The sequence below is a fragment of the Pan troglodytes genome, chromosome 18, assembly GCF_028858775.2.
Source record: "Pan troglodytes isolate AG18354 chromosome 18, NHGRI_mPanTro3-v2.0_pri, whole genome shotgun sequence".
Lineage (NCBI taxonomy): Eukaryota > Metazoa > Chordata > Mammalia > Primates > Hominidae > Pan > Pan troglodytes.
Window position 1 is genome coordinate 84,648,210 of NC_072416.2, and position 12,589 is coordinate 84,660,798.

Consider the following 12,589-nt stretch of genomic DNA (forward strand, 5'->3'; position numbering starts at 1 on the left):
CTGCCCAGTAGCTGGGATTGCAGGCACCTGCCACCACACCTGGCTAATTTTTGTATTTTTAGTAGAAATGGGGTTTCACCATGTTGGCCAGGCTGGTCTCGAACTCCCGACCTCAAGTATCCACCAGCCTCGGCCTCCCAAAGTGCTGGGATTATAGACGTGAGCCACCATGCCTGGCCTAGACTTCTGACTTTAAAGACTAGTAAAAACCTGATTCTATGCTCTTTGAAAATCTGCACCTGCAGAAATTCATCACTGTCATTTTGGCCTTGGAGAGACGCTTCTCAGCTGGGTTCAGGGCTGGATGACTTGTCCTGTCTTCCTGCCCTGGTGGTTGACATCCTCAGCCAGATGTTAAGCCCCCTCCTCTCCTTAGGTTCAGACTCTCCCCTTTCAGAATGCCAGCAAGTCCCGAAAGAACAGATGAAGGCGAGGGGCCAGGACAAGACCATCCCATGGCGGGCTGGGTGTTGGGCTGGACGGCTGCCCCCATCCAGTGACATAGGGCAAGGAAGTCCTGGCCAGATGCCAAAGGAGCACCAGCAACTCCAAATTCTTATCCTGTGCGTGGCTCTGGGGAATCATTTTATCAGATCAGCCTTCATACAAATAAATGAATCCATTGCCTCAGAGGGTCCCATTGTTGTCAAACGGAATCAACATGCCTCTGTATTTATTTCTGTGTAAATAACATCTGCTTCCAGAATTACTAGAATTTGTAGTAATAAGTGCACACATAAAGAGCTTAAATTTCTACATTGTTATTCTTCATTCATTTCTTCATTCGTTTGTTCTGTGAGATTGTCTGCCTTTTGATTTCTCTCTCTCTCTATTTTTCTGAGGCAAATTCCCTAAGAGAAGCCTAAATTATTGGAAGTGGATCTAGGTCCCGAGAGGGGCACAGGGCACTGTTAGTGTCAGTTTCTTGGCCTGGGTGCTGGATACAGAAATGTATCCAGTGGGTGATTGTTGAAAAAGCTGTTCATTTGTATCTATGAAATTTTCTGCTTGTGTGTTATTCTTCAATAAGATGTTTATTAGATTAAAACAATGAGCTACCTCTACACACCTATGAAATGGCTAAAATCCAAAACAATGACAACACCAAATGCTGGTGAGGATGTGGAGCAACCGGAACTCTCATTCATTGACGGTGGGAATGCAAAATGGTGCAGCCACTTTGGAAGACAGTTTGGCAGTTTCTCATAAAACTAAACACACACATATCATATGATCCAGCAATAGTGCTCTATAGTCCAAATGAGTTAAAAACTGACATCTAGAAAAAAAAAACCTGCACACAATGTTTATAGCAGTTTTATTTATAATTGCCCAAACTTGGAAGCAACCAAGATGTCCTTTAGTAGGTGAATGGATAAACAAAATGTGGTACTTTCAGACAATGGAATATTATTTAGCAATAAAAAGGAATGAGCTATCAACCCTTGAAAAGACATAGAGGCACCTTCAATGCACATTGCTCAGTGAAAGAAGCCCATCTGCAAAGGCTACATAGCGTATGATTCCAACAATATGACATTCTGGGAAAGGCAAAACCATGGAGATGGTAAAAAGATCAGTGGTTGCTGGGGTTGAAGAGAGGGATGAATAGGAAGAGCACAGGGTATTTTAGGGCAGTGGAAGCACTCTGTATGATACTGTGATGGGGACACATGTCTTCTTTTTTTTTGTTGAGACAGAATCTCACTCTGTTGCCCAGGCTGGAGTGCAGTGGCGCGATCTTGGCTCACTGCAACCTCCGCCTCCCAGGTTGAAGTAACTCTCCTGCCTCAGCCTCTGGACTCTGCAGTAGGCTGTATCATATGGTAATTCTATGACTAAAGCTTCTAGCATTTTTAAAACTGCTTACATGATGGTAAAGTCAGCATGAAACAGAGCCATAGGTCACTGAGCGCGTGCAGCCTATGCAGGGAGCAGGCTAAGGGTTTCATGATCAGAATTCTGTTTAACGATCCCACCAACACCATGAGGTAGGTGATACTCTTGTCTCCATTTTACAGATGGAAAAACAGTCCCACAGCTGCTTTCAGAGGTGGAATCTAGCCCACTCTGAGGCCAAAACCTCTACTTGGACCTGTGGTGTTAGAATTCTATGAAGCTCTGTGGATGTAAAACTGAGAATGATCATGGCAGTAGATATTGGACACTGATCCTTGCAACCAATGAGGATGTGTGGCTGTGGATTCTCCACCAGGGACACTTGCTTGTCTACAAAGTGCATCATGGGACATGGGGTTGGATAATGCAGAGAGGATAATGCTCTCTGACTCAAATCATGCCTCTCCACATGGGATAGGAAGGAGAGTGGATTTTGCTATTCTTGCCACCAGGATATAATCAAACACGAGAATAGACCAGATATAGAAAGGACCCAACAGATATTCGCAGTCCGGGCAGGTGGTTAGTGCCCAGCATTAGGGCGCCAATGCCTCCTGCCAGCTTTATCTGCTCACTGCATGAGTTTTGCCACTCACAGAATAAGAACAACCTTGCATTTAGAACTTCACTCGTATATTCTATTGTCCCATCATGTGCTCTGATTATTAGCAGGTAATAAAGCTCCGTACTTGTAAGACCATTATAAGACAGTCAATCGCTTGCCTGAAGATGCTTAAATACTCATAGGAGTCTGGTCAGTGTGGTGTGACAGGAGCTGTCTGCAGGATGCCCTCTGGCCACAGTTGATCACATGACGAGTCTCTCTAGTCAAGGCAGGATTCAGTGCTGTCGATAAGCAAAAACTCCTGGCTGTGTTCAGTCCACCTCAAATGCATTTTCCATCTGTGGATTATTAAATTACATGCATATTTAACTGAAAATGATTATCTCCTCACTGGTTTCAGTGGACCTAATTAGGGGAGGTATTTCAGTTCTGTCGTCGTTTTAAAATTAAAAATCAAAACATCAATTTCCATGTGCATGTTGATTCTTCCTCAGAAATACACACCGGGGTGTGTTACAATCATTTCTCAACCATTTGAGCTTTCGATGTACTTGTAGGTATGTTTATTTGGCCTCTGGCTGCGTTTTTCACTTAAAAATCAGGATCACATGTCTAATCTCAAAGGGTAGGATAATCCCGGCTCGCATGTGCGTTTGGCAAACGTTCGCATTGGTTTAGCATCAAGAAATGGCTTCCACGGGAGGATCTGCAATTTTATACTTTGCAAAAGACAGCTTTCTGTTGCATCCCCCATATTGTTATGAACAAACTCTTTTCTTATTTGAAGAAAAGAACCTGCCCTTTTATGGGAAAACTAGTTCAGCTCTGTGTATATTATGCCACATGAAAGCAGTTTTGCCTTCATTTGTGGCTGCCTGATTACAAAGACAAGATCTTTAATTAAAATTGGTTTGGTTATGTGTATTTCTTTCAAAGAAAACCATCGAAATAGCATTTGTGACTCATTACCTTCTTAACAGTGATGTTCTCCTTCTTGCCTCAGCATTGGGTCCATTTTGATGGAGATGCTGACCTTGAATGATCAGGGGACTGTGCCAACAAGGAGCTTTGTCTTCATCCTCAGGTTGGCTTTCTGGTGCTGTGACTTTGACCTGGGCAGTGAGTTTTTGTCTGAACAATTGTTTTGAGGGCATGGAAACCTCAGTCTTACCTGAGTCCAGGAGGGCACGGTTGAGGCCTCTGCAGGCCAGCTAGCATCCTCTGGGTGGGCCCCGGGCTGAAGCACCAGGGGATGCCCCCATTCACTTGGCTGGAAGGCCAGGGAAGGCCGGAGCTGATTTTCTCATTATCCCCATATGTCCAGGGTGGATTTGGAATCACATGGCTGGCAGGAACTCTTTCCAGCTGAGGAACAAGATTGCCTAGATCCGAAGGCTGTCTAACATGTTAGCAAAATTAGTGCTTAGCAATATTTTTGAGGATCTGTGGTTGGGCATTTTGTGTTTTTTCTTCTGCCAAAACAAGCTTGCTAACTTCTTTGCTTCTCTGTTTCCTGCAAAGAAAAGCAAGGGAGGGGGGACGCCAAATCATTTGCACATTTCACGTTGACGGAGCCCTGTGCTAGCACGATCGGAGGTCAGACGGGAAGCCAGGCTTCTCGGGCGGGGCTTGTAATAACAGGGTGACCCGGGCTCACTCACCCCACCCAGCACTTCCCACCTGATCCCAGCAGGAGCTGCTCTTAGCTGCTCTCCCTCCTCCTCTTCCATGAATCCAGAGCTTTCAAAAATTTGGCAGAGTAATTTGGAATCTTAGACTTTTCTAAGTGTGGGTTGTATTTTTCAGTTGTCCTTCCTCCCCACCTAGGCAAGACCAGCCATATCCCAATTCCTTAGGCAAGTCATGATGACAAGAGCTAAGCTTTAATGAGCACCTGCTGTGTACTGGGTCCAAGTGCTTTCTGCTCACTGATACCTTTAACCCTCATAATAACCTAGATCTGGATTGCTAAGATTGAGTCTTAGTTCTGCTGAGCAGTGTGACCTTGCACAAGTTACTTAACCTCTCTGTGACTCAGAAAGACACAGTGGAGAAAGTATGTGACTGACCTCAAAATGTTGTTTTAAGCAAATAAGGCTAAATAGGCAACGCTCTTAAGAGTAGTTCTGGGTACATGATAAGCACCTCCCTCCCAGTGTTAGCTGTTACTGTCCCATTGTCCTGAAGCCAGGCGATTACCTAAGAGCACACAGTGCACTGCTGGCAGAGCTGGGCTTCGGGCTTTTGACGAGTAGGCTGCAGTGCCTTGGACAGAAGCAGCAGCTGCAAGATACCATCACTGTGTCGGGGTATGTGCAGAGAAGAGCTCCTTATGCGAGCATTCTTCAGTGGCTGCAGGCCATAGCTGCATGCAGGCAAACGCAATGCCAAGGCATGTGTGTGTGAAAGAAGGAAAATGTCAAGTGAGGACTGTTCACCACCATCCTCTTGCCCCACCTTCTAAAAGAGAAAGGGTACTCCCTTTACCTGGCTGGTTCCTGGGCTGGAGTGTGGTGTGGGGACAAGGGAAGCAGGGTGGAGGCGATCTAGAAGATGGGACAGAGAGAGGCCACATGATGTAACAGCCAGTGTGTGTGACCAGCCAAATGTCCAACAATGGAGCTTGGTTAAATAAATGGTAGTAGACTAAATATCACACAGCTGCCACCAAGATGGAGGAAGCTCTTTGGGGGCTGACAGGGAAGGAGCACCAAGGTATATTGTTAGGGGGAGAGCCAAACTGCAAAATGGTGTGTATGACGCACTAACTTTTGTGTAGGAGGAATAATATATACACACTCATTCCTTGCTATACTCGGAGACTTGGTTCCAGGACCCCTCAATATATCAAATCTGTGCATATTCTAGTCCTGCAGCCAGCCCTGTGGAACCCACGATACCAACAGTCAGCCCTCTGTGTGTGCAGGTTTCACATCCACGAACATGGTATTTCCATCCTTGTTTGGTTGAAAAAAATTCACATATAAATGGATACGTGGACTCAAACCCGTGTTGAACCAGTTGATACCCACGTTGTTCAGGGTCCACTGTAGTTGCGTTTTCTTTTATGTGCATGAAGTAATCCTAGAAGAATAAAACTGGTTATCCAGGAAGGGTGCAGAGAGGAGGAGATGCTAAAAACTGAGCAAATGGGGCACAGAGAGGGGAGCAAGCTCTCTCTACATGTGTGTCTGTGTACTGTATGTACATATATTATATATTGTATATATATGGTGTATACATAATTTCATCCACATATACATTATTAATTAATATTAATTAATAAAACATTAATATTTATTAATGTCATAATTAATATATTATTATATATTTCTATTTATATTATATACTTGTATAATTATATATTATAATGTTATAATTAATACATTAAAATTACACATTAATTAATAAAACATTAATATTTGTTAATGTTATAATTAATAAATACATGTGTATGTATATTAACCCATGTGAATAGTTAAATGTGTATATACTTAATAACAGAGCTTGAAAATATCATAAAGCAAAATTTTATAGTAAAAAAGCAGAAACCAAGAAATCAACCATCATAATTGGAGATGTTAAAATCCTCTCAGTAGTTGACCGAAGTAGGCAAAAGAAATCAGTAAAAATATAAAAGATTGGAACAACACTAGCGACCACTTGACCTAATAGAACATATAGAATACTCACTCAGCAAGTGTAGAAAAGTCACTCTTTGTGATTGTATGTGAAACGTTCGTCAAGACAGACCATATGCTGGAACATAAAACAAGTTGTAATACATTGCAAAAGACTAAATGTCCAGAATATGTTCCCCGACCACAATAGAATTAAGTTAGAAATCAACAAGAAAATATCTGGAAAAAATCCCGAGAGACTTGGAAATTATGGAACACTCTTCCAAATAACCCATGGGTCACAGAAGAAACCGCAGAGGAGCGGTGGATCAAAGAGCAGGGACACTCACGCCTCCAGCAATAAAAGACTGGCTCAGCTGAGCATGTGTGTCCTTGGATGACGCAGAACACAGTGGCCCCATCAGTCCAGAGAACCCGGAGCTGCCATGCTGTCTCTGGCCGAGGCGGTGGCAGAGGTTCCTGGAGTTTTGAACTCCCCTCCCAGCACCCACTAGAAGCCCAGCCTTCTGGGATTGCCAGCTGGAGGGAGCCGCATGCTGAGGTGGGCAGGGAAGGTGATCCTTCATCCTGGTCTGGGAATCATTTTGTATGGTGAAAATAGAAGCAGCACTTTTATCCAAGGAGAGAGGCATAATCACCAAATGCACATGAAATTGCTTAAACTCTGGGAGCCGACAGCCCCCTTGGTTTAATTACACAGCGGGGCCGTATTCTGCTGAAACCATTACATTTTAGATCTTCTCTCTCACACACATCCAGGCACACACACACACACACACCCTGCCCAGCCTCCGGGGGCAGCCAGCAGGACTTCCCATCCCCACCCGCCCTCCCTCTCTGAGATGGGAGTATATATTTAGCCTTTTGCAAGGTGAGGATATTTTTGAATTAGATATTTGTTCACATAGTCCAATATGCCTAAGTCCACAGGGACAGAGTATAAGTTTCTTCCCCTCCTGTCCCTTCTGCATACTACCCAGCTACCCAGATACAACCAGCGCCATCAATCTCTTGCAAATCCTTCTGAAAATCATTCCCACCACAAGCCCATCTATCCCTCCACAGCCCTTATTCCGGAAGGGATATGTGAATTTTTGTATCATCTGTTTGCAGTAAGTCGCCAACCACTTCTCTTCCCAGCAAACAAGCTGGCCTCCTTCAGGATAGCTCCCTGTTAGAAGTCAAATAAAGGGTTTGTCTCCAAGGAGGGCCCGTTCCAGGTAGCGGTAGCTCGAGCCACAGCCACTGTGCCCAGAGCTGGTTAACAAGCCGGCCTTGAGGTCCCCACCCTCCCCAGTTGCAGCCGTGAAAGGCCCCCTTTGTGACAGGGGAGGGCTCCAATGGGACACAATGCTCTCTTGTCGGAAAGGCCTCCTGGAGCTGTCCAGGAGCAGCTGAGAAGGAAGGGAGCAATTTTTTAGCCGTTCCCGCAGGCTGGTGGAATCTGTGGAGACTCATGTTTCCAGGCTCGAGCTGGCACGTGGGCTCCTTCCCCAGGCAGACCTGACCTCTGCCTCGAGAAGGCCAGGGTGCAGGGTACAGAGCCTCAATGTCACCCTTCTCCAAGACAGGCTAGCCCTGGGGTGGGGGCCATAGGGGAGCGGCACCGGGCTTCGGCCACCCCTCTTGGCCACCAGAGGAGCAAGGCTCCTGGGAGGGTACGATGGCCAGAATGAAACTCAAATCTGTAGTTCCAGGTGATTCCATTCTTCCTGTTATTCTAAAACTAAGTGCTTCACACGTTTGGGAAGTATTATTAAATACGGGTCTGTCTGATGGTCTGTAGTCAGAGCTAATTTCTTCCAGTTTGCAGAGTCTAGTTACCAGACCCCTCCAGAGGAGCTGTCAGAATTGTTTTGACTGCAAATGCCACTTGCAAAGTTTCTGCTGGCTCTGAGGCCTGGGCCCTGTGGAAGAGACCTGTGCCTTCGCAGCATTTCTTTAGAATTCTCTCCAAGATCGCAGTTCCCTCCTGGTTGGAATTTGAATGTAAAATCCAAGGCAATTGCGTGATCGCTGAAAACCTAACGGAGTAATTATTTTCCTTCACTCCAGTGGGATGAAAGTTTGAGATTTTATGTTGTCTTAGGGTTACCCCAAAGGCAAACCTATAATTGATTTTTTTGAAAAAAGGATCTGGCATTTTAAACATTCTTTTCACATTTTTCCAAAGCATTTGACAGACACAAATTCTCCCAACATTCCAGAGAAAAGAGATGGGGATTATGTTCTGCTCTGGATTAGAAGATGCATCGGCAAGAGTGGAATGAGGTTTCCATTTGCCAAAAGAGGAATTCAGAGTTGAGGCTGACTCCTGGGTGTGCGTCCTGCTCCCAGCTGTCAGCCCCAAGGTTGACGTAGGGACAGACAGTGACATCTGATCAAGAGAACAGAGTGTAGATAGAGCCAGAGGGCCTGTGTTCAAATCCTGACCCTCCTTGTTCTAGCCATGAAAACCTGAGCAAGTTGCCTGACCTTTGGAGGCCTTAGTTTCCTCATCTGTAAAATGGGTGTAACAATATAATAGTATCTAACTGTATAATTAAAGAAGTTAATACTCAGAAGAGGGTTATAGGCCCTTGGTGCACAAAAAATGCTCATTGTTGCTGTTCTCATCTTCTCTTCCTGCCCTTCCTTCACCCATGGCAAGGTGGCACTCTCTGGAGGGGGCTGTCCAACTGTGGGCTTGCCAGGTGGCTGAAAGGCCAGCAAAGGGCCGAGGCTCTGACTTTTTGTCCCATTGATAAGCTCAGAAGTGGAGAATGACAAAAACCTTAAAGTGTCAGTCAGCACCTCAGTATAATCCTAAGTGGTGGTGCTACAAGGCTGGGCCCAACGTGAGACACAGGCAGAGCCTGGGCCTGCAGGGAAGAGGGACCCAGTCAGGGACAGTGTGATCTGACCTTGGCCCCTGCCACGGGCAGGTTTATGCATCAGTGTGGCCAGGCTGTAGTGCCCAGAGATTCAAACACTCATCTAAATGTTGCTGCAAAGGTATGTGGTGGATGTGTTTAACCTCTACCATCAGCCGGCTTTAAGAGAAGCAGATTACCCGTGACAGCGAGGGTGGGCCTCATCCAATCAGGTGAAGGCCTTATGAACCAAATCCGAGGTTTTCCTGGGATGGAGGAATTCTGCTTGAAGAACACAGCATCAGCTCCTGCCTGGGTTTCCAGCCTGCTGGCCTGCCCTGTGGATTTCAGACTTACCAGCCTCCACAGCCATGTAAACCTCTCTGTGTGTGTGTGTGTGTGTGTGTGTGTGTGTGTGTGTCTGTGCGTGCGTGGTGGGGGGTGTTCTGTTGTGTGTGTATGCGTGTGCGTGTGTGTGTGTGTTCTTTTTCTCTGGAAACCCTGATTGCTAATACCACTCCTATGACTAAGCTGGTTGGGAGGTGTGAGGGGAGGGATGTCTTCTCATCACTGCTGGAATGATAAGGTTCTATGCCACTTCTTGAGTGCTAGCTGGTTGCTGGGCAGAGTGCTGAGGGGTTCCACTGTCTCACTTAAGCCAACCTGTCACCTCCTTTCATTTCTCAAAACTTTCAAATAAGACACTGCTGTATCACAGGATTCATGCATTTAAAATTATAAGGTTATTTCTAAATTACTTAACCAAAGAGTTCAGCTGCTGATACTCCCACCAATAATAGATTTAATCCAGTGGGTGAAAAATGTTACTTTATTTTGTTTCTCCATTCATCTATCAGTGGATACTTGGGTTGCCACCACCTCTTGGCTGTTGTGAACAGTGCTGCTGTGAATATAAGTGTGCAAATATCTCTTTGAGATCCAGTTGCTGGTTTTTTTTTTTTTTTTGCTTCTTGTTTTTTTAAGCGATGGGTTAGCTCTATCGCCCAGGCTGGAATGAAGTGGTGTGATCATAGCTCACTACAGCAATGAACTCCTGGGCTCAAAAGATCCTCACTCCTCCACCTCCTGAGTGGGTGAGACTACAGGTGCGAGCCACCAAGCTCAGCCCCATTTTCAGTTCCTTTAGATATATACCCAGAAGTAGGTATCTAGGGGATTAGTATTCACATTTCCTGAACAGTTCTAGTGAGACTGGACCTATTTCCATATCCTTATTGGCCAATTCACATTACTTTAGCATAACAGTTTAGCATGATATCATCGTGTCTGTGTCTGTCTATCCATAAAATCACACACTGCTTAGCTGCAGAGATGATGCCTGGTGCTTTTAGCACATGGTCTGGCCCTTAGAATGTACTCTTATTTGCTGAATAAATGAATGACTGCTGAAAAAGTAAATGAATGAGTAGGTTAGAGCAGGTCCACTTTCTATTGCCATTGAGCCACAAAGAGAACAGGACAGGGGGCGTGCTTGGTTTGGGATCTGGCAGGAGGCTTTGAAACACACAATGCAAGTAGGATATTGCCAAGGAAAGGCGGTGGTTTTGCCTTCCTATGGCTGGTAACCTCACACAGCCTGCTGGGCAACATAGCACCCCAGAGCCAACTCATGCTGGGGGCTGCCCCCAGGTCCCCAAAGGCCTTGAGCAGGCTACTCTGGGGGATTGTTTACATCCTATTTTGCAGAGGGCAGTTTGCCAGAGAGTTCCTGCAGCTTCTCAAACAGCAATAATTCATGGAGAAATGCTTGCTACAGTACCTAGCACCAAAGTGTATAATCAATGCATTTCTCTTCACCTATACGGGCAGAGAGTGGGCTATCATCTCAAAGGACAGAAAGCTGAACCCTTGTCATGCTGGGGCAGTGGGCATCAGCTGGTGTAAAAACAAGCAGTGAAGCCAGCAATGTCCCATAACTGCTATCCTCAAGGAACCAGGCCACCATAAGATCTAGGGCTTTTCCAGGTAAAGACCCATCAGCCTTTCTCCAGCAATCTCCCAGTCAGTGGAAGAGCCAGGAGATGCTGAGCCTGGCCCCAGAAAGCCAGACCCCTCCTTTGCAGAGAATGTTAGCTATCACCCAGTTATCCATTTCCCCAATATCCATTATTAGAATTTTCTGCCAGGCAAAAGGCCATCTCCAAAAAAGAATACATTTCCCAGACTCCCTTGCAGCTAGCTGTGGTCACAGGACCAAATACTGGCCAATAGGGTGTGAGTGGAAGAGGAAAAGACGGGTATAACTTCTGGGTCATGCCTTCAAGGGGAGGGATATACCAGGGGTGGCAGCCCAAACATTGAACAACCAATAGAGTACAGGCAGTTAGGATACACAGCACCAGGAGGAGGCTCTCAGCCATGACAACGTGCACCAACCTCACCATTAGTCGTGGACAGCCCTCCCCTTGGCCAGAAAGAGGACTTGGAGGTGAGCCATGCAGATGGGTACAGCAGCCTATGGTTGGCAGAGGAACCAGCAAGAGATTCCGGATCTCTGGCACAGGGGACTACCACTCAGCCCCGCACACTACACACCTGGAGTGCAGTGAATGAGCAAGACTTAATTTCCCTCTCATTCAGACCTGTGCTATTCTGGATCTGCACTGCAGCAGCCAAGCCCATACTCCAGACACATCTCCTACTCTCTCCTCCCCTCTTCCTGCATTAGTTTTGCTTTCCAGGAAAAGAAAATGGAAGAATTTCCTACAACAACTTCTGTCATCTCAGTGCAGCTGCAGGGCATGGAATGGCTACTGCTGGGTGTAGTGGGCTGAATGGTAGCCCTCACTACTCTTCACCAAGAAGAGATGGTCACATCCTAACCCCTGAGCCTGTGAATGAGGTCTTCTTTGCAAAAGGGGTCTTTGTAGATATTATCAGTTAGGCATCTCAACATGAGATCATCCTGTTTGGAGAGGTTCCTGAGTCCTATGACAGTGCCCTTATAAGAGATAGAAGAGGAAGACACAGAGACAGAGATTGGAGTGAAGTTGCCCAAGCCCAGGAGTGCCTGGAGCCACCAGGAGCTGGCAGAGGCAGGAAGGAGCTGCCCCTGGAGCCTCCGGGGAAAACAGAGCCCTGCTGACAGCTTGATTTCAGGCTCTGGCCCCCAGGATTATGAGAAAATAACTTTCCGTTGTTTTAAGTCACCAAGTTTGTGGTGGTAATTTTCTTTGGCAGCCTCAGGGCACTCCCACACCAGGGTGACTATTTTTCTCTGCCATCTCGGAAATTTTTGTCTCCTTCCTGCAGAAGAGAGTGTGGCTCTATCTGAAAATCATGGACGAGTAGTCCAGGGTAGTTGCTTGGAGGTCCCACAGTCCTCAGACCTCCTGGGTTCTGATTGCATCTACCCCATGAGGTTTAACCCTGAGAACACCAGCCTCACCCCACCCAGCCACACCCACCCAGCCTCGCCTCGCTCCTCTCAGCCTTCCCTTCTGAAGGATTCCCATTGCAGATGCAGGCAGGGGTTCCTCTACTTGTGGGTTCTGTGAAACTCCACAACCTGTTTCAGAGATCTTGACTCCTGCTATAGAAAGGGCAGGTGGTCATAATGCAGGACTTTCTCGTCAAGACATCAGGGCTACTGGGATGACACAGACTCAAAT

The 12,589-nt window shown here is 46.2% G+C and overlaps 1 protein-coding gene across 16 annotated transcripts in view; it reads right to left on the minus strand.

Annotated features, from left to right (window-relative positions):
* Positions 1-1,301: 1,301 nt before the first annotated feature.
* The window catches only part of LOC101059267 (uncharacterized), a 34,522-nt gene continuing 23,234 nt past the window's right edge, over positions 1,302-12,589 (minus strand). For 7 of the 16 annotated variants that reach the window (XR_010152660.1, XR_001710483.3, XR_010152661.1 and 4 more), the window contains 6 exons: positions 6,158-6,223; positions 5,497-5,548; positions 4,952-5,010; positions 4,664-4,829; positions 3,434-3,977; positions 1,302-2,802 (listed from right to left, as the gene is read on the minus strand). Coding sequence is in view for 1 of the 16 variants with exons in the window: in XM_063797906.1 (XP_063653976.1) it covers positions 4,761-4,829; positions 4,952-5,010 (128 nt within the window). In the remaining 15 variants the exon portion in view is untranslated. Of the gene's footprint in view, positions 2,803-3,433; positions 3,978-4,663; positions 5,549-6,157; positions 6,224-12,589 lie in introns of all 16 variants that reach the window. The other 9 variants (XR_010152675.1, XR_010152665.1, XR_010152674.1 and 6 more) reach the window with 5 other exon arrangements.